Source organism: Oncorhynchus keta, unplaced genomic scaffold (assembly GCF_023373465.1).
Source record: "Oncorhynchus keta strain PuntledgeMale-10-30-2019 unplaced genomic scaffold, Oket_V2 Un_contig_19067_pilon_pilon, whole genome shotgun sequence".
Taxonomy (NCBI): Eukaryota; Metazoa; Chordata; class Actinopteri; order Salmoniformes; family Salmonidae; genus Oncorhynchus; species Oncorhynchus keta.
Window position 1 is genome coordinate 22,501 of NW_026281261.1, and position 25,000 is coordinate 47,500.

Below are 25,000 nucleotides of genomic sequence, written 5' to 3' on the forward strand. Positions count from 1 at the left end.
CCCTGAGTTCGCTATCTAAGGTGAATGAGTTGGACAGGCCTGAGATCAGTCTATAAGGGGAATTAGTTGGACACCCCTGAGTTCGCTATCTAAGGTGTCTGAAGACAGAGGAAGGTTGTGTGTGTGTGTGTGTGTGTGTGTGTGTGTGTGTGTGTGTGTGTGTGTGTGTGTGTGTGTGTGTGTGTGTGTGTGTGTGTGTGTGTGTGTGTGTGTGTGTGTGTGTGTGTGTGTGTGTGTGTGTGTGTGTGTGTGTGTGTGTGTGTGTGTGTGTGTGTGTGTGTGTGTGTGTGTGTGTGTGTGTGTGTGTGTCCCAGACCGCAGTGACCCAGTGTGTGGATCCAATCACTGTTTATATTGTTATTTTAGTCAACAGTCACTAGACGTCCCGTTTAACGGATTCCCTTTATGATCACAACACCTCAGCACACCTGGATACACAGGACACCTTTACACACAGCTGGTGAGAGTGGACACTTCTGGACACCTGGTGAGAGTGGACACTTCTGGACACCTGGTGAGAGTGGACACTTCTGGACACCTGGTGAGAGTGGACACTTCTGGACACCTGGTGAGAGTGGACACTTCTGGACACCTGGTGAGAGTGGACACTTCTGGACACCTGGTGAGAGTGGACACATCTAGACACCTGGTGAGAGTGGACACATCTGGACACCTGGTGAGAGTGGACACATCTAGACACCTGGTGAGAGTGGACACATCTAGACACCTGATGACTCATCTGGATTAATCTAGACACCTGGTGACCCATCTAGACACCTGGTGACCCATCTGGATTAATCTAGACACCTGGTGACCCATCTAGACACCTGGTGACCCATCTAGACACCTGGTGACCCATCTGGATTAATCTAGACACCTGGTGACACACCTGGTGACCCATCTGGATTAATCTAGACACCTGGTGACCCATCTGGACACCTCTAGACACCTAGTGACTCATCTGGATTTATCTAGACACCTGGTGACCCATCTGGACACCTGGTGACCCATCTGGATTAATCTAGACACCTGGTGACCCATCTGGACACATCTAGACACCTGGTGACCCATCTGGATTAATCTAGACACCTGGTGACCCATATGGATTAATCTAGACACCTGGTGACCCATCTGGATTTATCTAGACACCTAGTGACCCATCTGGATTAATCTAGACACCTGGTGACCCATCTGGATTAATCTAGACACCTGGTTACCCATCTGGACACCTCTAGACACCTAGTGACTCATCTGGATTTATCTAGACACCTGGTGACCCATCTGGACACCTGGTGACCCATCTGGATTAATCTAGACACCTGGTGACCCATCTGGACACATCTAGACACCTGGTGACCCATCTGGATTAATCTAGACACCTGGTGACCCATATGGATTAATCTAGACACCTGGTGACCCATCTGGATTTATCTAGACACCTAGTGACCCATCTGGATTAATCTAGACACCTGGTGACCCATCTGGATTAATCTAGACACCTGGTGACCCATCTGGACACCTCTAGACACCTAGTGACTCATCTGGATTTATCTAGACACCTGGTGACCCATCTGGACACCTGGTGACCCATCTGGACACATCTAGACACCTGGTGACCCATCTGGATTAATCTACACACCTGGTGACCCATATGGATTAATCTAGACACCTGGTGACCCATCTAGACACCTGGTGACCCATCTGGATTAATCTAGACACCTGGTGACTCATCTGGATTAATCTAGACACCTGGTGACCCATCTGGATTAATCTAGACACCTGGTGACCCATCTGGATTAATCAAGACACCTGGTGACCCATCTAGACACAAGGAGACCCATCTGGATTAATCTAGACACCTGGTGACCCATCTGGATTAATCTAGACACCTGGTGACCCATCTGGATTAATCAAGACACCTGGTGACCCATCTAGACACAAGGAGACCCATCTGGATTAATCTAGACACCTGGTGACCCATCTGGATTAATCTAGACACCTGGTGACCCATTTGGATTAATCTAGACACCTGGTGACCCATCTGGATTAATCTAGACACCTGGTGACCCATCTGGATTTATCTAGACACCTGGTGACTCATCTGGACACCTGGTGACCCATCTGGATTAATCTAGACACCTGGTGACCCATCTGGATTAATCTAGACACCTGGTGACCCATTTGGATTAATCTAGACACCTGGTGACCCATCTGGATTAATCTAGACACCTGGTGACCCATCTGGATTTATCTAGACACCTGGTGACCCATCTGGACACCTGGTGACCCATCTGGATTAATCTAGACACCTGGTGACCCATCTGGACACATCTAGACACCTGGTGACCCATCTGGATTAATCTAGACACCTGGTGACCCATCTGGATTAATCTAGACACCTGGTGACACTTGGACACATCTAGACACCTGGTGACCCATCTAGACACCTGGTGACCCATCTGGATTAATCTAGACACCTGGTGACTCTTCTGGACACATCTAGACACCTGGTGACTCATCTGGATTAATCTAGACACCTGGTGACCCATCTGGATTAATCTAGACACCTGGTGTGACCCATCTGGACACCTGGTGACTCATCTGGATTAATCTAGACACCTGGTGACCCATCTGGATTAATCTAGACACCTGGTGACTCATCTAGACACCTGGTGACTCATCTGGATTAATCTAGACACCTGGTGACCCATCTGGACACATCTAGACACCTGGTGATCCATCTGGACACCTGGTGACTCATCTAGACACCTGGTGACTCATCTGGACACATCTAGACACCTGGTGACCCATCTGGACACCTGGTGACTCATCTGGAATAATCTAGACACCTGGTGACCCATCTGGATTAATCTAGACACCTGGTGACTCATCTAGACACCTGGTGACTCATCTGGATTAATCTAGACACCTGGTGACCCATCTGGATTAATCTAGACACCTGGTGACTCATCAAAACACCTGGTGACTCATCTGGGTTTATCTAGACAATTGGTGACCCATCTGGATAAATCTAGACACCTGGTGACTCATCTAGACACCTGGTGACTCATCTGGATTTATCTAGACACCTGGTGACCCATCTGGATTAATCGAGACACCTGGTGACCCATCTGTATTTATCTAGACACCTGGTGACCCATCTGGATTAATCTAGACACCTGGTGACCCATCTGGATTAATCTAGACACCTGGTGACCCATCTGGATTAATCTAGACACCTGGTGACCCATCTGGATTAATCTAGACACCTGGTGACCCATCTGGATTAATCTAGACACCTGGTGACACCTGGACAAGCTGATCCTAGATCTGTGCCTAAGAGCAACTTCTACCCCAAGCTACTAAATCACTTGTGCTTCCATCCATCCACTCATACAGGCCCAAATGGACCTTTTTCCCTATATAGTGCACTACTTTTGACATGGGACCATAAGGCTCTGGTCAGAAGTAGTGCCCTATAAAGGGAATACTAGGTTGATCGTATTCTCATGTCTGTCTGTCTGTGTCTGTCTGTAACCTAGTTATCTCAGTGGTCAACCCTTACATAGAGTCCTAGCTATGTAGTGAGACTATGCAGGATATTGTTCCTGACTACCACCAACACACTTTGAATATAGCTAATCAAGTGGATTAGTCAAAATTAGGTGGGTTAGTGCAGGGCTGGAACCAAAGCCTGCACAGCGTGTAGTGATGGTATTCTAGGGTTGGTGGCCACTGGTTTAAATGGGCAATCTGGGACTGATGTTCTTCTAGGGTTGGTGGCCACTGGTTTAAATGGGCAATCTGGGACTGATGTTCTTCTAGGGTTGGTGGCCACTGGTTTAAATGGGCAATCTGGGACTGATGTTCTTCTAGGGTTGGTGGCCACTGGTTTAAATGGGCAATCTGGGACTGATGTTCTTCTAGGGTTGGTGGCCACTGGCAATCTGTAGTTCCGCGACATCACACCGCTTGAGTTCCCTCTCCCCTCCAATCATACACAGTAGTGTAGTGACGTCAGCGCGGCAACCTCACGGCTAACCAATCAGTAAGAGTGTCGTTGTGCTGTGGTTAGGACCATTGGAACAGTAGCATGTTATCCAGTGTTACTGTCCTTGTATATCTATCATACCTGTATAACTAACAGTTATCTGAACACTCCACATGAACACTTGATGAAGGAATGTGTATAACAAAATAAATTAAATAATATGAATCTGAGGATCAATCGTGGTGTTTGATTATTTGATGAAACTGATGTTTTTGTGTGACATTGTTTGTTTGTGGGCGACTGTCTTCTTCATCACATCCTACAGGAGGCCTGGTGCTGTAAAAGAGCTTTACAGTAACCCGGCCTAGACCCTAATGAAAGAGCTTTACGGTAACCCAGCCTAGACCCTAATGGAAGAGCTTTACAGTAACCCAGCCTAAACCCTAATGGAAGAGCTTTACAGTAACCCAGCCTAGACCCTAATGGAAGAGCTTTACAGTAACCCAGCCTAGACCCTAATGAAAGAGCTTTACAGTAACCCAGCCTAAACCCTAATGAAAGAGCTGTACGGTAACCCAGCCTAGACCCTAATGAAAGAGCTTTACAGTAACCCGGCCTAGACCCTAATGGAAGAGCTTTACAGTAACCCAGCCGAGACCCTAATGGAAGAGATTTACAGTAACCCAGCCTAGACCCTAAATAAAGAGCTTTACAGTAACCCAGCCTAGACCCTAATGGAAGAGCTTTACAGTAACCCAGCCTAGACCCTAATGGAAGAGCTTTACGGTAAACCAGCCTAGACCCTAATGGAAGAGCTTTACAGTAAACCAGCCTAGACCCTAATGGAAGAGCTTTACAGTAACCCAGCCTAGACCCTAATGAAAGAGCTTTACAGTAACCCAGCCTAGACCCTAATGAAAGAGCTTTACAGTAACCCAGCCTAGACCCTAATGGAGGGGCTTTACGGTAAACCAGCCTAGACCCTAATGAAAGAGCTTTACAGTAACCCAGCCTAGACCCTAATGGAAGTGCTTTACAGTAAACCAGCCTAGACCCTAATGGAAGAGCTTTACAGTAAACCCAGCCTAGACCCTAATGAAAGAGCTTTACAGTAAACCCAGCCTAGACCCTAATGAAAGAGCTTTACAGTAACCCAGCCTAGACCCTAATGAAAGAGCTTTACAGTAACCCAGCCTAGACCCTAATGGAAGAGCTTTACAGTAACCCAGCCTAGACCCTAATGGAAGAGCTTTACAGTAACCCAGCCTAGACCCTAATGGAAGAACTTTACAGTAACCCAGCCTAGACCCTAATGGAAGAGATTTACAGTAACCCAGCCTAGACCCTAATGGAAGAGCTTTACAGTAAACCAGCCTAGACCCTAATGGAAGAGCTTTACAGTAAACCCAGCCTAGACCCTAATGAAAGAGCTTTACAGTAAACCCAGCCTAGACCCTAATGAAAGAGCTTTACAGTAACCCAGCCTAGACCCTAATGAAAGAGCTTTACAGTAACCCAGCCTAGACCCTAATGGAAGAGCTTTACAGTAACCCAGCCTAGACCCTAATGGAAGAGCTTTACAGTAACCCAGCCTAGACCCTAATGGAAGAGCTTTACAGTAAACCAGCCTAGACCCTAATGGAAGAGCTTTACAGTAAACCCAGCCTAGACCCTAATGAAAGAGCTTTACAGTAAACCCAGCCTAGACCCTAATGAAAGAGCTTTACAGTAACCCAGCCTAGACCCTAATGAAAGAGCTTTACAGTAACCCAGCCTAGATCCTAATGGAAGAGCTTTACAGTAACCCAGCCTAGACCCTAATGGAAGAGATTTACAGTAACCCAGCCTAGACCCTAATGGAAGAGATTTACAGTAACCCAGCCTAGACCCTAATGAAAGAGCTTTACAGTAACCCAGCCTAGACCAAGAGCAAGCAAAGCAGAAGCCAGACCACAGTGGCTGAACGGCGTAGTGAGGTGCGTAGCCTAGTGCCTAATGGAAGTGCGTAGTGAGGTGCGTAGTAAAGGTGCGTAGTGAGGTGCGTAATGGAGGTGCTTTGGGGTGCCAGCCTGGGGTGCCTAAGGTGGAAGAGATTTACAGTAACTGAGGTGCGTAATAAGGTGCTTTACAGTGCGTACTGAGGTGCGTACTGAGGTGCGAGTGAGGTGCGTAGTGAGGTGCGTAGTGAGGTGCGTAGTGAGGTGCGAGAGGTGCATAATGAGGTGCGATTGAGGTGAGTAAAGAGGTGCGTAGTGAGGTGCGTAGTGAGGTGCGTAGTGAGGTGCGTAGTAAGGTGCGTAGTGAGGTGCGTACTGAGGTGCGTAGTGAGGTGCGTAGTGAGGTGCGTAGTGAGGTGCGTAGTGAGGTGCGTAGTGAGGTGCGTAGTGAGGTGCGTAGTGAGGTGCGTAGTGAGGTGCGTAGTGAGGTGCGTAGTGAGGTGCGTAGTGAGGTGCGTAGTGAGGTGCGTAGTGAGGTGCGTAGTGAGGTGCGTAGTGAGGTGCGTAGTGAGGTGCGTAGTGAGGTGCGTCAGAGAAGTCAGGAGAGCAAAGAATGTGTTCCAATGGAGTAGTTTAATTATACAAATCACAGTGAACAAAAACAATAAATAAATACAACGGGGACGAAACCCTTCGCACACCAGACATAACGTGCACAAACTCTTACATTCAACAATACCGGACAAGGACATGGGGTGGGGGGGACAGAGGGTTAAATACACAACATGTAATTGATGGAATTGAAACCAGGTGTGAGGGAAGACAAGACAAAACAAATGGAAAATCAAAAAAGGTGGATCGGCGATGGCTAGAAGGCCGGTGACGTCGAACGCCGCCCGAACTAGGAGAGACCGACTTCGGCGGAAGTCGTGACAGTGGCGCCGTATACAACTGACGTACAACACATTTGGCACAACGGTTGGGATGCCAGTTGTATCAGAGTTTTTCTGCACAGAAATAAACTACACAAGCGTGTGGAGACACCGCTCAATGGATCTGCAACACACTCTTCATTGCATCACAAAAAAACAAATCAGATCACAACCATTGTGTCCAATGTGTTGTAGATCAGTTGGCAGAACCTGAGTGTGAACGGGGCCAAAACTACAAAACACAAACCTAAGCTGTGACTGAGTGGAACCGACAGTGAAACTGAGACTCGGGGCTAACGGACAGCTGAATAATTTTGCACGCCCAATTTTTCAGTTTTTGATTTGTTAAAAAAGTTTGAAATATCCAATAAATGTCGTTCCACTTATAATAATAATAATTATTATAAGTGATTGTGTCCCACTTGTTTTTGATTCTTCACAAAAAAATACAGTTTTATATCTTTATGTTTGAAGCCTGAAATGTGGCAAAAGGTTGCAAAGTTCAAGGGGGCCGAATACTTTCGCAAGGCACTGTACATACATACATACATACATACATACATACATACATACATACATACATACATACATACATACATACATACATACATACATACATACATACATACATACATACATACATAGTTGTAGTACTATATAGATACATAGATATTCTACATATTCTACATACACAAGCCATCAGTGTGTTCCTAAGAGTTAAATACACAACTCTTAATACTATATTTGAAAGGGCTGTTCCTCTGAAATCTTCATTCACCCTGATTCCCTGGGGTCTTCCTTCAGTTATCTCCGTTTTAAAAAGACCACTATTCACTATTTGTGAACCGTTTCCACTCTGGCTATTTGTGAACCGTTTCCCACTGAGAAACGACAGCGCCAGTGGAAATACATTCAGGTTAATGCAGTTTACAGATTTACCCACTTCCTCGTTTGATTTCAGCCCTCCGGGTGTTTCTGCCCGATTAGATACAATCTGACCCAACCATCCATTCCCGTCGTTAAAAAAAAAAACGCTTAACCGCAGCTCGTTGCCGTGGTAACGAGCCACCTCGTGAAAAAATTACCAGTTGCAAGAACAGTGCAGTGAATGTATCCGGTGACCGAGTAGAAGTTGTTGCCGTGGTAACGAGCCACCTCTTGGGGGAAAAAAATAAAAAATACAAAATGGCTTCCAGAAGAGAACAGCAGCAACTGTGTGTAACTGTAGCAACCGGTCCCTTCGGGTGTTCCAACCAGAGACACGCCCCTTTTCACACCTCCGTCCATCTGTCCATCAACCCATCCCATTAAATTACTAAGTTGCTCTACAAATGAAGTTGTATTGAATTGAATTGAATTGAATTGAATTCCTTCATTCATCCATTTCCTATTTTTCCCCCCTGAGTCCATTTTGAAAAATGGCTGCCACTGTCTCTTCCACCACTAGTTGGTCACACGTTGATCCTTAAGGACAGGAACGGGGGGGAAGAGACAAGGTCCAAGACAAACTATTATACACATTAAAACATTCCAGCTTCTTTGTATTTTTCACCCCGTCACAACACCTCTCTCCTTTCTCGTCCTGTCACAACATCTCTCTCCTTTCTCGTCCTGTCACAACATCTCTCTCCTTTCTCGTCCTGTCACAACATCTCTCTCCTTTCTCGTCCTGTCACAACACCTCTCTCCTTTCTCGTCCTGTCACAACATCTCTCTCCTTTCTCGTCCTGTCACAACATCTCTCTCCTTTCTCGTCCTGTCACAACATCTCTCTCCTTTCTCGTCCTGTCACAACATCTCTCTCCTTTCTCGTCCTGTCACAACATCTCTCTCCTTTCTCGTCCTGTCACAACATCTCTCTCCTTTCTCGTCCTGTCACAACATCTCTCTCCTTTCTCGTCCTGTCACAACATCTCTCTCCTTTCTCGTCCTGTCACAACATCTCTCTCCTTTCTCGTCCTGTCACAACATCTCTCTCCTTTCTCGTCCTGTCACAACATCTCTCTCCTTTCTCGTCCTGTCACAACATCTCTCTCCTTTCTCGTCCTGTCACAACTTTCTCTCTCCTTTCTCGTCCTGTCCTGTCACAACATCTCTCTCCTTTCTCGTCCTGTCACACTCTCTCTCCTTTCTCGTCCTGTCACAACATCTCTCTCCTTTCTCGTCCTGTCACAACATCTCTCTCCTGTCACAACATCTCTCTCCTTTCTCGTCCTGTCACAACATCTCTCTCCTTTTCTCGTCCTGTCACAACATCTCTCTCCTTTCTCGTCCTGTCACAACCTCTCTCTCCTTTCTCGTCCTGTCACAACACCTCTCTCCTTTCTCGTCCTGTCACAACATCGTCCTGTCACAACATCTCTCTCCTTTCTCGTCCTGTCACAACACCTCTCTCTTTCTCGTCCTGTCACAACACGTGCCTGTCACAGGATAGGAGAGGAAGGGAGAGAAGAAGAAGTCGAAGGCGAACTTGACGGAGTTGAGGGTGGTCCGTCTCCAGTCTCTCTCCATCTTCACCTGCAGAGAGGAAAGTACAGAGACACATGGTCCTCGGTAAGGCAGTTGCAACAGGAGCTTGCAAAAGCTAGGATAGTGGGTTTGATTCCCGGGGCCTCCCATGTGTAAAATGTATGCGAGCATGACTAAGTGTCTCCCGGATAGAATTATCTGCTAAATGGGACTATATGTTACCTGTCTGGCAGCGGTCAGAAGGGAGGAGTCACAGTCCAGACAGTAGATGGCCTTCAGCTCGAAGGACGGGACCTGGCCCCCCAGACGACCCTCCAACGTAGTGCTGAACTCCACCAGGCTGCCGGGCTGCAGGCGCAGCAACACCTAGACAACACCAACAGCTTCATCATTTAGGATAATCATAATAGCAGCAACACCTAGACAACACCAACAGCTTCATCATTTAGGATAATCATAATAGCAGCAACACCTAGACAACACCAACAGCTTCATCATTTAGGATAATCATAATGGCAGCAACACCTAGACAACACCAACAGCTTCATCATTTAGGATAATCATAATAGCAGCAACACCTAGACACCACCAACAGCTTCATCATTTAGGATAATCATAATAGCAGCAACACCTAGACAACACCAACAGCTTCATTATTTAGGATAATCATAATAGCAGCAACACCTAGACAACACCAACAGCTTCATTATTTAGGATAATCATAATAGCAGCAACACCTAGACAACACCAACAGCTTCATTATTTAGGATAATCATAATAGCAGCAACACCTAGACAACACCAACAGCTTCATCATTTAGGATAATCATAATAGCAGCAACACCTAGACAACACCAACAGCTTCATTATTTAGGATAATCATAATAGCAGCAACACCTAGACAACACCAACAGCTTCATCATTTAGGATAATCATAATAGCAGCAACACCTAGACACCACCAACAGCTTCATCATTTAGGATAATCATAATAGCAGCAACACCTAGACAACACCAACAGCTTCATCATTTAGGATAATCATAATAGCAGCAACACCTAGACAACACCAACAGCTTCATCATTTAGGATAATCATAATAGCAGCAACACCTAGACAACACCAACAGCTTCATCATTTAGGATAATCATAATAGCAGCAACACCTAGACAACACCAACAGCTTCATCATTTAGGATAATCATAATAGCAGCAACACCTAGACAACACCAACAGCTTCATCATTTAGGATAATCATAATAGCAGCAACACCTAGACAACACCAACAGCTTCATCATTTAGGATAATCATAATAGCAGCAACACCTAGACAACACCAACAGCTTCATCATTTAGGATAATCATAATAGCAGCAACACCTAGACAACACCAACAGCTTCATCATTTAGGATAATCATAATAGCAGCAACACCTAGACAACACCAACAGCTTCATCATTTAGGATAATCATAATAGCAGCAACACCTAGACAACACCAACAGCTTCATCATTTAGGATAATCATAATAGCAGCAACACCTAGACAACACCAACAGCTTCATCATTTAGGATAATCATAATAGCAGCAACACCTAGACAACACCAACAGCTTCATCATTTAGGATAATCATAATAGCAGCAACACCTAGACAACACCAACAGCTTCATCATTTAGGATAATCATAATAGCAGCAACACCTAGACAACACCAACAGCTTCATCATTTAGGATAATCATAATAGCAGCAACACCTAGACAACACCAACAGCTTCATCATTTAGGATAATCATAATAGCAGCAACACCTAGACAACACCAACAGCTTCATCATTTAGGATAATCATAATAGCAGCAACACCTAGATAATCATAATAGCAGCAACAACCTAGAAAACACCAACAGCTTCATAGGATAATTTAGGATAATCATCATTTAGGATAAATAGCAGCAACACCTAGACAACACCAACAGCTTCATCATTTAGGATAATCATAATAGCAGCAACACCTAGACAACACCAACAGCTTCATCATTTAGGATAATCATAATAGCAGCAACACCTAGACAACACCAACAGCTTCATCATTTAGGATAATCATAATAGCAGCAACACCTAGACAACACCAACAGCTTCATCATTTAGGATAATCATAATAGCAGCAACACCTAGACAACACCAACAGCTTCATTATTTAGGATAATCATAATAGCAGCAACACCTAGACAACACCAACAGCTTCATCATTTAGGATAATCATAATAGCAGCAACACCTAGACACCACCAACAGCTTCATAATTTAGGATAATAATTTTGGCCTTTTAGCAAATGCATGCATACATTTTACATTCGGGAGACCCCAGTTTTTTTAATAGGTTATTAATAATTTTAATGTAAAGTTATTTAATGAGAACACCGAGATAACAACAGAGTTGTGTATTTAGAGTGTAAGGACAGTGAGGGTTATGCACTATGAAAAGGCCAAACTCTGTCAATACATGGCTTTGGACAACACCAACAGCAACAGGTTAAAAATGATCATCGTTAGAACAGGGTTCTATGAGTACCTAAAGGAACAGGGTTCTGTGAGTACCTAAAGGAACAGGGTTCTGTGAGTACCTAAAGGAACAGGGTTCTGTGAGTACCTAAAGGAACAGGGTTCTGTGAGTACCTAAAGGAACAGGGTTCTGTGAGTACCTAAAGGAAAAGGGTTCTGTGAGTACCTAAAGGAACAGGGTTTACCTGTCTGAACTCATGACTGGCCACCAGTTTGATGTCTCTGGCCCGGTCCTCTGGAATCCCGTCTTCCTCGGGCATCCCCACACCCACCTCAAATCAATTCAAAATTTGATTAAATGTACATACAAATATATATTTATATATATATAAAGTTACTAACTATTACTGACTAAAGGCCCCGGTCCCATGGGGCCCAGGGGGTAGAACAGAGTATATCTACAACTAAATTACTAAAGTTACTAACTATTACTGACTAAAGGCCCCGGTCCGTTGGGGCCCAGAGGGTAGAACAGAGTATATCTACAACTATTAGTGGTCCGTTGGGGCCCAGAGGGTAGAACAGAGTATATCTACAACTATTACTGGTCCCTTGGGGCCCAGCGGGTAGAACAGAGTATATCTACAACTATTACTGGTCCCTTGGGGCCCAGCGGGTAGAACAGAGTATATCTACAACTATTACTGGTCCCTTGGGGCCCAGCAGGTAGAACAGAGTATATCTACAACTATTACTGGTCCCTTGGGGCCCAGCGGGTAGAACAGAGTATATCTACAACTATTACTGGTCCCTTGGGGCCCAGCAGGTAGAACAGAGTATATCTACAACTATTACTGGTCCCTTGGGGCCCAGAGGGTAGAACAGAGTATATCTACAACTATTACTGGTCCCTCGGGGCCCAGCGGGTAGAACAGAGTATATCTACAACTATTACTGGTCCCTTGGGGCCCAGTGGGTAGAACAGAGTATATCTACAACTATTACTGGTCCCTTGGGGCCCAGTGGGTAGAACAGAGTATATCTACAACTATTACTGGTCCCTTGGGGCCCAGAGGGTAGAACAGAGTATATCTACAACTATTACTGGTCCCTTGGGGCCCAGTGGGTAGAACAGAGTATATCTACAACTATTACTGGTCCCTTGGGGCCCAGTGGGTAGAACAGAGTATATCTACAACTATTACTGGTCCCTTGGGGCCCAGTGGGTAGAACAGAGTATATCTACAACTATTACTGGTCCCTTGGGATCCAGCGGGTAGAACATGAAGCTTGCAACACCAGGAAGTGAGTTTGAATCCCGGGTGACCAGTACGAAAGAGTATACGAAAACAATATACACTAAGTCGCTCTGGCAAAGAGCGCTGTTAGAACTAAAAATGTAAATGTATTACTGGTCCCAGGCCAGCGTAGAACAGAGTATCTCTTACCTCCAACACTAGCTGTTAATGGGCCCCAAACAGAGTAATCAACTACACTAGGGAACAGAGTATATCTACAACTATCAGCGAAGGTCTGCACTGGCCAGGCCCAGTGGGTAGAACAGAGTATATCTAGGATAGGTCTCTTACTGGTCCAATCACATGAACCCTGTTGGTACGGACAGAGTATATCTCAGTTTGACACGTACCTGTCCCTGAACCTCCCGGGTCACCAAATGATTTTAAAACAGCCTTAATTTTACAACAGCTCTGGTCCCTTCCTGCTGCCGCTGGTGAACAGAGTGTTTAAGTGATGTACCTGGTGTCAGAGTGTACCTGGTGTCAGACTGTACCTGGTGTCAGAGTGTACCTGGTGTCAGAGTGCACCTGGTGTCAGAGTGTACCTGGTGTCAGAGTGTTTAAGTAATGTACCAAGCTATTACTGGTCAGAGTGTTGGGAGTGTACCTGGTGTCAGTGTGTTTGAAGCTTGCAACACCAGGAAGTGAGTTTGGTGTCGGCGGTTTGAGTGATGTACCTGGTGAGAGTGTACCTGGTGAAAACAATTACACTAAGTCACATTTAGGAAAGAGTCGTCTGTTAAATGTACCTGGTGTAAAAATGTCAGTGATGTACCTGGGCTAAAAAGTGTTTAAGTGAAACTGGTGCCTGTATCTGGTGTCTTACCTCCAACACATAGCTGTGTACCGGTGTCACGTGACACCTGGTGTGTTTTAAAATAAAACCTTAATCACACAGCTCCTCCTCTTTGCTGCCTGGTGGTCACAATATGTACCTGGTGTCCTTTACAACGTATAGCTGGTGTCAGAGTGTTTAAGTGATGTACCTGGTGTCAGAGTGTACCTGGTCAGAGTGTTTAAAGTGATGTACCTGGTGACCTGGTGTCAGCATGTACCTGGTGTCAGTGTTTGGTGTACCTGGTGTCAGAGTGTACCTGGTTGAGTGATGTGTACCTGGTGTCAGAGTTGTTAAGTGATGTACCTGGTGTCAGAGTGTACCTGGTGTCAGTGTTTAGTGTACTCTGGTCAAAGACAGCAGAGTGTAAGTAATGTACCTGGTCTCCCAGTGTACCTGGTGTCAGAGTGTTTAAGTGATGGACCTGGTGTCAGAGTGTTTAAGTAATGTACCTGGTGTCAGAGTGTACCTGGTGTCAGAGTGTTTACCTGGTGTCAGAGTGCACCAGAGTGTTCCACCTGGTGTCAGAGTGTCACCTGGTGTCAGAGTGTTTAAAATATGTACCTGGTGTAAAAAGTGTACCTGGTGTCAGAGTGTACCTGGTGTCAGAGTGTACCTGGTGTCAGAGTGTACCTGGTGTCAGAGTGTTTAAGTGATGTACCTGGTGTCAGAGTGTACCTGGTGTCAGAGTGTACCTGGTGTCAGAGTGTACCTGGTGTCAGAGTGTACCTGGTGTCAGAGTGTACCTGGTGTCAGAGTGTACCTGGTGTCAGAGTGTACCTGGTGTCAGAGTGTACCTGGTGTCAGAGTGTACCTGGTGTCAGAGTGTACCTGGTGTCAGAGTGTTTAAGTGATGTACCTGGTGTCAGAGTGTACCTGGTGTCAGAGTGTACCTGGTGTCAGAGTGTACCTGGTGTCAGAGTGTTTAAGTGATGTACCTGGTGTCAGAGTGTACCTGGTGTCAGTGTTTAAGTGTGTACCTGGTGTCAGAGTGTACCTGGTGTCAGAGTGTGTTGTACCTGGTGTCAGAGTGTACCTGGTGTCAGAGTGTACCTGGTGTCAGAGTGTTTAAGTGATGTACCTGGTGTCAGAGTGTACCTGGTGTCAGAGTGCACCTGGTGTCAGTGTTTAAGTTATGTACCTGGTGTCAGAGTGTACCTGGTGTCAGAGTGTACCTGGTGTCAGTGTTTAAGTTATGTACCTGGTGTCAGAGTGTACCTGGTGTCAGAGTGTTTAAGTAATGTACCTGGTGTCAGAGTGCACCTGGTGTCAGTGTTTAAGTGATGTACCTGGTGTCCGTCCAGGTGTGTACAGAAGATCTGTGTCTGAGCCACACCTTTCACCTTCCAGGCAGGAGGACCACACAGCTGCCCGTACTGTCTCCAGGTCAACGTAGAGTTATACCCCTAAACATCAACATTGCATCTCATTAAATACAACTAAAGGTTAAATAAAATTAAATCAAATATGTAATTAAATCAAATCAAATACGACAAATTAAATATGACATTTAATTAACTTCTTATGGCTGGGGGCAGTATTGAGTAGCTTGGATGAATAAGGTGCCCAGAGGTGCCCAGAGTAAACAGTTGCTAATATATGCATAGTATTAGTATATTTGGATAGAAAACACTCTGAAGTTTCTAAAACTGTTTGAATGATGTCTGTGAGTATAACAGAACTCATATGGCAGGCAAAAATCTGAGAAAAAAATCCACCAGGAAGTGGGAAATCTGAGAAAAAATCCAACCAGGAAGTGGGAAATCTGAGGTTGGTCAATTTTCAATTCAGCCCCTATTGAAGATACAGTGGGATATTGGTCACGTTGCACGTCCTAAGGCTTCCACTAGATGTCAACAGTCTTTAGAACCTTGTTTGAGGCTTCTATTGTAAAGGAGGAGCTCATAAGGGCTGTTTGAGTCAGTGGTCTGGCAGAGTGCCATGAGCTGGTCACGCGCATTCACATGAGAGGTAGCTCGCGCTCCATTGCTTTTCCCGAAGACAAAGGAATTCTCCGGCTGGAACATTATTGAAGGTTTATGTTAAACACATTCTAAATATTGATTCTATACATTGTTTGACAAGTTTCTACGGACTGTAATGGAACTTTGACATTTTGTCTGATCCTAATGAACGTGCTTCGTGACTTTGTATTTGTTTACCAAACGCGCTAACAAAGTAGCTATTTGGAAATAAATGATGGACATTATCGACCAAATCAAATATTTATTGTGGAACTGGGATTCCTGGGAGTGCATTCTGATGAAGATCATCAAACAAAATTGTAGACCTGCACCAGGCTGGGAAGACTGAATCAGCTTGGTTTGAAGAAATAAACTGTGGGAGCAATTATTAGGAAATGGAAGACATACAAGACCACTGATAATCTCCCTCGATCTGGGGCTCCACGTAAGATCACACCCCGTGGGGTCAAAATGATCACAAGAACGGTGAGCAAAAATCCCAGTGACCTGCAGAGAGCTGGGACCAAAGTAACAAAGCCTACCATCAGTAACACACTACGCCGCCAGGGACTCAAATCCTGCAGTGCCAGACGTGTCCCCCTGCTTAAGCCAGTACATGTCCAGGCCCATCTGAAGTTTGCTAGAGAGCATTTGGATGATCCCAGAAGAAGATTGGGAGAATGTCATATGGTCAGATGAAACCAAAATATAACTTTTTGGTAATTTTTGTCTTATTTTGTCTGTCATAGTTGAAGTGTACCGATGATGAAAATTACAGGCCTCTCTCATCTTTTTAAGTGGGAGAACTTGCACAATTGGTGGCTGACTAAATACTTTTTTGCTCCACTGTACATGTATTGTGTAACATGAAGTCCTATGAGTGTCATCTGATGAAGATCATCAAAGGTTAGTGATCAATTCCATCTCTATTTCAGATTTTTGTGACTCCACTCTTTGGCTGGAAAAGTGGCTGTGTTTTCTGTGACATAGCTCTGACCTAACATAATGGTGCTTTCACTGTAAAGCCTATTTGAAATTGGACACTGTGGTGGGATTAACAACAAGATTACCTTTAAAATGGTATAAGATACTTGTATGTTTTAGGAATTTTAATTATGACATTTCTGTTGTTTGAATTTGGCGCCCTGCACTTTCACTGGCTGTTGTCATATCAATCCCGTTAACGGGATCTCAGCCCTAATAAGTTTTTAAATCAGTACGAAGCGAGCCAAGTACAGCCCCAGACACAATACATTATTCACCATTCATTTCTATTGGGCACTAAATCATCTGAAACACAACTAAAAACAAACATCAAATGTATCCAACAAGTTTGTAGAGTCACAAGTTGGGGCGGCAGCGTAGCCTAGTGGTTAGAGCGTTGGACTAGTAACCGGAAGGTTGCGAGTTCAAACCCCCGAGCTGTCGTTCTGCTCCTGAAAAGGCAGGCCGTCATTGAAAATAAGAATATGTTCTTAACTGACTTGCCTGGTTAAATAAAGGTAAAATTAAAATTAAAAAGTTCTAGCAATATGGGACCAAATACTACACTTTTTACTACTTAAAATAAGTCAATTTATCACGATACTTTTGGTCTCCTAAAAATGGGTACAGAGTCAGAAAAATCTAAAATCTAAATGCTATAATGGGTCACTGTCCCAATACTTTTAGAGCTCACGTTATGTCTTGCTTCCCCCGCCCCCCACACTTTTTGTATTTTTAAATTACTGTATTATTTATTTGCACACAAGGAAATACAAAAACAACGTGATGAGGGGTTGTAAAAAAAGACAAGAGAAAAGTGAAAACCCTAAGGGATTCATAAGGCACCTCCCCCTTTGGAATATTCATATAATTAACCCCTCTCCCCCTTCTTCCTCTTTACCTGCAGTCCCTCAGAGTGGTACACGTACATCCAGAAGAACAGCATCACCATGGTGACGCAGCACAGGATGAGCTTGACGGCGCCGCGTTGCGACATGGAGTGGAACACGTCCATGAGAGACAGGCTGAAGCGCGTCCACAGCCTCAGTGTCACCGGCACCGCACACACAGCCAGCGTCACAATCATCTGACAGAACAACACATAGTGGTGTTATAGTGGTGTTATAGTGGTGTTATAGTGGTGTTATAGTGGTGTTATAGTGGTATTATAGTGGTGTTATAGTGGTATTATAGTGGTATTATATTGGTATTATAGCACATTACAGCCAGTGTTATAGTGGTGTTATAGTGGTGTTGTGGTGTTATAGTGGTGTTATAGTGGTGTTATAGTGGTGTTATAGTGGTGTTATAGTGGTATTATAGTGGTATTATAGTGGTGTTATAGTGGTATTATAGTGGTGTTATAGTGGTGTTATAGTGGTGTTATAGTGGTATTATAGTGGTATTATAGTGGTGTTATAGTGGTATTATATTATAGTGGTATTATAGAGGCACCGCACACACAGCCAGCGTCACAATCATCTGACAGAACAACACATAGTGGTGTTATAGTGGTGTTATAGTGGTGTTATAGTGGTGTTATAGTGGTGTTATAGTGGTGTTATAGTGGTGTTATAGTGGTGTTATAGTGGTGTTATAGTGGTGTTATAGTGGTGTTATAGTGGTGTTATAGTGGTGTTATAGTGGTATTATAGTGGTATTATAGTGGTGTTATAGTGGTGTTATAGTGGTGTTATAGTGGTGTTATAGTGGTGTTATAGTGGTATTATAGTGGTGTTATAGTGGTATTATAGGGGCATTATAGGGGCATTATAGTGGCGTTATAGTGGTGTTATAGTGGTGTTATAGTGGTGTTATAGTGGTGTTATAGTGGTATTATAGTGGTATTATAGTGGTGTTATAGTGGTGTTATAGTGGTTGTTATATTATAGTGGTATTATAGTGGTGTTATAGTGGTGTTATAGTGGTATTATAGTGGTGGTGTTATAGTGATATAGTGGTATTATAGTGGTATTATAGTGGTGTTATAGTGGTGTTATAGTGGTGTTATAGTGATATTATAGTGGTATTATAGTGGTGTTATAGTGGTGTTATAGTGGTGTTATAGTGGTATTATAGTGGTGTTATAGTGGTGTTATAGTGGTATTATAGTGGTATTATAGTGGTGTTATAGTGGTATTATAGTGGTATTATAGTGGTATTATAGTGATTATAGTGGTGTTATAGTGTATTATAGTGGTATTATAGTGGTGTTATAGTGGTATTATAGTGGTGTTATAGTGGTATTATAGTGGTGTTATAGTGGTGTTATAGTGGTATTATAGTGGTGTTATAGTGGTATTATAGTGGTATTATAGTGGTGTTATAGTGGTTATAGTAGTGGTGTTATATTATAGTGGCATTATAGTGGTGTTATAGTGGTGTTATAGTGGTGTTATAGTGGTGTTATAGTGTATTAGTGGTATTATATAGTGATATTATAGTGGTATTATAGTGGTATTATAGTGGTGTTATAGTGGTATTATAGTGGTATTATAGTGGTATTATAGTGGTATTATAGTGGTGTTATAGTGGTGTTATAGTGGTATTATAGTGGTATTATAGTGATATTATAGTGGTGTTATAGTGGTATTATAGTGGTATTATAGTGATATTATAGTGGTATTATAGTGGTGTTATAGTGGTGTTATAGTGGTGTTATAGTGGTGTTATAGTGGTGTTATAGTGGTGTTATAGTGGTGTTATAGTGGTATTATAGTGGTGTTATAGTGGTGTTATAGTGGTGTTATAGTGGTGTTATAGTGGTATTATAGTGGTGTTATAGTGGTATTATAGTGATATTATAGTGGTATTATAGTGGTATTATAGTGGTGTTATAGTGGTATTATAGTGGTATTATAGGGCGTTATAGTGGTGTTATAGTGGTGTTATAGTGGCTATAGTGGTGTTATAGTGGTATTATAGTGGTGTTATAGTGGTATTATAGTGGTATTATAGTGGTATTATAGTGGTATTATAGTGGTATTATAGTGGTGTTATAGTGGTGTTATAGTGGTGTTATAGTGGTATTATAGTGGTGTTATAGTGGTATTATAGTGGTATTATAGTGGTATTATAGTGGTATTATAGTGGTATTATAGTGGTATTATAGTGGTATTATAGTGGTGTTATAGTGGTATTATAGTGGCATTATAGTGGTATTATAGTGGTGTTATAGTGATATTATAGTGATATTATAGTGATATTATAGTGGTGTTATAGTGGTATTATAGTGGTGTTATAGTGGTGTTATAGTGGTGTTATAGTGGTGCTATAGTGGTATTATAGTGGTGTTATAGTGGTGTTATAGTGGTGTTATAGTGGTGTTATAGTGGTATTATAGTGTTATTATAGTGGTGTTATAGTGGCATTATAGGGGCGTTATAGTGGTATTATAGTGGTGTTATAGTGGTGTTATAGTGGTGTTATAGTGGTATTATAGTGGTGTTATAGTGGTGTTATAGTGGTGTTATAGTGGTGTTATAGTGGTATTTAGTGGCATTATAGTGGTATTATAGTGGTGTTATAGTGATATTATAGTGATATTATAGTGATATTATAGTGGTGTTATAGTGGTATTATAGTGGTGTTATAGTGGCATCATAGTGGTATTATAGTGGTGTTATAGTGGTATTATAGTGGTTATAGTGGTATTATAGTGGTATTATAGTGGTGTTATAGTGGTATTATAGTGGTATTATAGTGGTGTTATAGTGGTATTATAGTGGTATTATAGTGGTATTATAGTGATATTATAGTGATATTATAGTGGTGTTATAGTGGTATTATAGTGGTGTTATAGTGGTATCATAGTGGTATTATAGTGGTATTATAGTGGTATTATAGTGGTATTATAGTGGTGTTATAGTGGTGTTATAGTGGTATTATAGTGGTATTATAGTGGTGTTATAGTGGTATTATAGTGGTGTTATAGTGGTATTATAGTGGTGTTATAGTGGTATTATAGTGGTATTATAGTGGTATTATAGTGATGTTATAGTGGTGTTATAGTGGTATTATAGTGGTGTTATAGTGGTATCATAGTGGTATTATAGTGGTATTATAGTGGTGTTATAGTGGTATTATAGTGGTGTTATAGTGGTATTATAGTGGTGTTATAGTGGTATTATAGTGGTATTATAGTGGTATTATTGTGGTATTATAGTGGTATTATAGTGGTATTATAGTGGTATCATAGTGGCATTATAGTGGTATTATAGTGGTATTATAGTGGTATCATAGTGGCATTATAGTGGCATTATAGTGACATTGTGATATTATAGTGGTATTATAGTGGTATTATAGTGGTATTATAGTGGTATCATAGTGGCATTATAGTGGTATTATAGTGACATTGTGGTATTATAGTGGTATTATAGTGGCATTGTGGTATTATAGTGGTATTATAGTGGTATTATAATGATATTATAGTGGTATTATAGTGACATTGTGGTATTATAGTGTGTTGATTTGTGTATTTTGTAAACTGACCTCACTAAATGAAACAAATACAAATGGACAATAAAGTTATGGTATCGCCATGGGAACACAACAATAAGTTATGGTATCGCCATGGGAACACAACAATAAGTTATGGGAACACAACAATAAGTGATGGTATCGCCATGGGAACACAACAATAAGTGATGGTATCGCCATGGGAACACAACAATAAGTTATGGTATCGCCATGGGAACACAACAATAAGTTATGGTACACAACAATAAGTTATGATGGGAACACAACAATAAGTATGGTATCGCCATGGGAACACAACAATAAGTTATGGTATCGCCGTGGGAACACAACAATAAGTTATGGTATGTGGGAACACAACAATAAGTTATGGTATCGCCATGGGAACACAACAGAAACAATCCCCATCGTGTTTTTAAACTGTATGTACTGCGTGCATGTCTCTTTAAAACTGCCGACCAATCATCACCTTGGTGAGCTCCAGCTCCAGGAACCATTTGACCAGCTGGATGAGGACCATGGCGGCCAGCCCCACGGCCAGCACGGGCAAGGCAAACAGGAACAGGAAGTAGCCAACGCAGGTCCGGATGAGCCCCACGGGAGAAGAGTTTTGGAGCAGCACCACAGAGAACTCACACCACAGGAAGCAGACCAAGTAGGGGACCAGGAAACAGTAGGTCCCACGGAAACCACGCTGCCTAGCCATACTGGGGGAGGAGAGGGGGGGAGGGGAGGAGAGGAGAGGGGGTGTAGGGGTGGTGAGGAGAGGAGAGGAGAGGGAGGAGAGAGGGGGATGAGAAACCAACATGTTACAGTGAAGCTGCAAACAGCATATTTTGGCCTGGATGACTTAGGCTTTTCAGCGACAACATTCTAACGGAAAATGACTTCGCTCCTCTTCCTATATGGAGTAGAAAGCTCACATGGGAACCTTGCCCTCGTCGAACACACATCAGATGTGACTCCATGTATCTATTTTCCACTTAGCAGACATTCAGGAGAGACTTCCAGGAGCAGGTAGGGATGCCTTGCCCAAGGGCACATCAACAGATTTTTCAACTTGTCAGCTCAGGGATTCGATCCAGCTACCTTTTGGTTGATGGACCAAGAGTCCAGCCGCTAGGCTAACTAACGCCATATTCCATTGTGCTCACCTGTAGAACAGGAAGTAGAGGCCTGTAGAGGTACTGACCTGAAGAACTAGAGGGAGAGGTACTGAACTGTAGAACAGGAAGTAGAGGTACTGAACTCTAGAGTAGGAAGTAGAGGTACTGAACTGTAGAGTAGGAAGTAGAGGTAGAGGTACTGACCTGAAGAACAGGAAGTAGAGGTACTGACCTGAAGAACAGGACCTGTAGAACAGGTAGAGGTACTGACCTGTAGAACAGGATGTAGAGGTAGAGGTACTGACCTGTAGAACAGGAAGTAGAGGTACTGACCTGTAGAACAGGTTGTAGAGGTAGAGGTACTGACCTGTAGAACAGGAAGTAGAGGTACTGACCTGAAGAACAGGAAGTAGAGGTAGAGATACTGACCTGAAGAACAGGAAGTAGAGGTAGAGGTACTGACCTGAAGAACAGGAAGTAGAGGTAGAGGTACTGACCTGTAGAACAGGAAGTAGAGGTAGAGGTACTGACCTGAAGAACAGGAAGTAGAGGTAGAGGTCTAGCAGGCAGGGCAGACTGATCTTCATCACCACTGAGTCCCCTAGTGGCAGGGTAGTGAAGGTGTGGCTCAGCATCCTCAGCAGAACAGCACTCTGGGGCAGGAGACTGGTCAGTGAACACAAAGACGTTGCCACCTACAGACAGAACCAGACATCGGACCAGCAGTAATATGTGTTATAATATATATGGTCTCTGGTCGAAAGTAGTGCACTATATAGGGAATACGGTGCCATAGGGCTCTGGTCTAAACTAGTGCACTATATAGGGAATAGGGCTCTGGTCTAAACTAGTGCACTATATAGGGACGGTGCTATAGGGCTCTGCACTATAGGGAATACTCTAGAAACTAGTGCACTATATAGGGAATAGGGCTCTGGTCTAAACTAGTGCACTAGGGCTCTGGTCATAGGGAATAGGGCTCTGGTCTAAACTAGTGCACTATATAGGGAATAGGGCTCTGGTCACTAGTAGTGCACTATATAGGGAATAGGGCTCTGGTCTAAACTAGTGCACTATATAGGGAATACGGTGCCATAGGGCTCTGGTCTAAACTAGTGCACTATATAGGGAATAGGGCTCTGGTCTAAACTAGTGCACTATATAGGGAATAGGGCTGGTCTGTAGTCACTATATAGGGAAAACTAGTGCACTATATAGGGAATAGGGCTCTGGTCACTAGTAGTGCACTATATAGGGATTTGGGCTCTGGTTTAAAGTAGTGCACTATATAGGGAATACGGTGCTATAGGGCTCTGGTCTAAAGTAGTGCACTATATAGGGAATAGGGCTCTGGTCACTAGTAGTTCACTATATAGGGAATAGGGCTCTGGTCACTAGTAGTTCATTATATAGGGAATAGGGCTCTGGTCTAAAGTAGTGCACTATATAGGGAATAGGGCTCTGGTCACTAGTAGTGCACTATATAGGGAATAGGACTCTGGTCACTAGTAGTACACTATATAGGGAATAGGGCTCTGGTCTAAAGTAGTGCACTATATAGGGAATAGGGCTCTGGTCACTAATAGTTCACTATATAGGGAGTAGGGCTCTGGTCTAAAGTGGTGCACTATATAGGGAATAGGGCTCTGGTCACTAGTAGTCACTATATAGGGAATAGGACTCTGGTCACTAGTAGTACACTATATAGGGAATAGGGCTCTGGTCTAAAGTAGTTCACTATATAGGGAATAGGGCTCTGGTCACTAGTAGTGCACTATATAGGGAATAGGACTCTGGTCACTAGTAGTACACTATATAGGGAATAGGGCTCTGGTCTAAAGTAGTGCACTATATAGGGAATAGGGCTCTGGTCACTAATAGTTCACTATATAGGGAGTAGGGCTCTGGTCTAAAGTGGTGCACTATATAGGGAATAGGGCTCTGGTCACTAGTAGTTCACTATATAGGGAATAGGACTCTGGTCACTAGTAGTACACTATATAGGGAATAGGGCTCTGGTCACTAGTAGTACACTATATAGGGAATAGGACTCTGGTCACTAGTAGTACACTATATAGGAATAGGGCTCTGGTCTAAAGTAGTGCACTATATAGGGAATAGGGCTCTGGTCACTAGTTCACTATATAGGGAGTAGGGCTCTGGTCTAAAGTGGTCACTATATAGGGAATAGGGCTCTGGTCACTAGTAGTGCACTATATAGGGAATAGGGCTCTGGTCACTAGTAGTGCACTATATAGGGAATAGGACTCTGGTCACTAGTAGTACACTATATAGGGAATAGGGCTCTGGTCTAAAGTAGTGCACTATATAGGGAATAGGGCTCTGGTCACTAGTAGTGCACTATATAGGGAATAGGACTCTGGTCACTAGTAGTTCACTATATAGGGAATAGGGCTCTGGTCTAAAGTAGTGCACTATATAGGGAATAGGGCTCTGGTCACTAATAGTTCACTATATAGGGAATAGGGCTCTGGTCTAAAGTGGTGCACTATATAGGGA

General features: G+C 43.3%; 3 protein-coding genes and 1 long non-coding RNA gene across 52 annotated transcripts in view; 1 reads left to right on the forward strand and 3 right to left on the reverse strand.

The window, feature by feature from the left end:
• Positions 1–826, forward strand: part of LOC127920345 (serine/threonine-protein phosphatase 2A 55 kDa regulatory subunit B gamma isoform-like) — a 20,057-nt gene extending 19,231 nt beyond the window's left edge. Inside the window, exon 12 of the mRNA XM_052504365.1 lies at positions 1–826. This exon is cut by the window's left edge and continues 91 nt beyond it. The gene's annotated coding sequence lies outside the window, so the exon portion shown is untranslated.
• A 66-nt stretch (positions 827–892) lies between these two features.
• LOC127920343 (uncharacterized) lies at positions 893–3,308 on the reverse strand. 49 transcript variants are annotated; one of them, XR_008106026.1, is made up of 11 exons: positions 3,150–3,308; positions 3,040–3,119; positions 2,800–2,959; positions 2,670–2,729; positions 2,590–2,619; positions 2,508–2,537; positions 2,140–2,339; positions 1,580–1,859; positions 1,470–1,499; positions 1,290–1,379; positions 893–1,089 (listed from the first exon to the last, which is right to left on the reverse strand). XR_008106026.1 is itself a non-coding variant. In XM_052504355.1 (8 exons), the coding sequence occupies exons 1-8, from the start codon at positions 3,279–3,281 to the stop codon at positions 958–960; spliced, it is 762 nt and encodes a 253-aa protein (XP_052360315.1). In that variant the 5' UTR covers positions 3,282–3,308; the 3' UTR covers positions 893–957. The 49 variants fall into 49 exon arrangements, 9 of the variants coding, with proteins under 9 accessions (XP_052360315.1, XP_052360318.1, XP_052360320.1 ...); XR_008106037.1 differs by lacking the exon at positions 2,670–2,729 and having other exon boundaries at positions 2,900–2,959; XR_008106038.1 differs by lacking the exon at positions 2,590–2,619 and having other exon boundaries at positions 2,670–2,699; positions 2,900–2,959.
• Positions 3,309–6,542: 3,234 nt separating this feature from the next.
• On the reverse strand, positions 6,543–8,993 carry LOC127920344 (uncharacterized). The gene is made up of 3 exons (XR_008106046.1): positions 8,978–8,993; positions 8,542–8,915; positions 6,543–8,483 (listed from the first exon to the last, which is right to left on the reverse strand). It is a non-coding gene; the product is annotated as an uncharacterized LOC127920344 (long non-coding RNA).
• Positions 8,994–9,239: 246 nt separating this feature from the next.
• The window catches only part of LOC127920342 (wolframin-like), a gene marked incomplete at its 5' end in the record, with an annotated part of 20,100 nt that continues 4,339 nt past the window's right edge, over positions 9,240–25,000 (reverse strand). The window contains 7 exons of the mRNA XM_052504354.1: positions 9,240–9,377; positions 9,552–9,695; positions 12,063–12,149; positions 15,240–15,356; positions 17,800–17,985; positions 21,844–22,081; positions 23,012–23,175. Coding sequence (XP_052360314.1) covers positions 9,240–9,377; positions 9,552–9,695; positions 12,063–12,149; positions 15,240–15,356; positions 17,800–17,985; positions 21,844–22,081; positions 23,012–23,175 — 1,074 coding nt within the window. The remainder of the gene's footprint in view (positions 9,378–9,551; positions 9,696–12,062; positions 12,150–15,239; positions 15,357–17,799; positions 17,986–21,843; positions 22,082–23,011; positions 23,176–25,000) is intronic.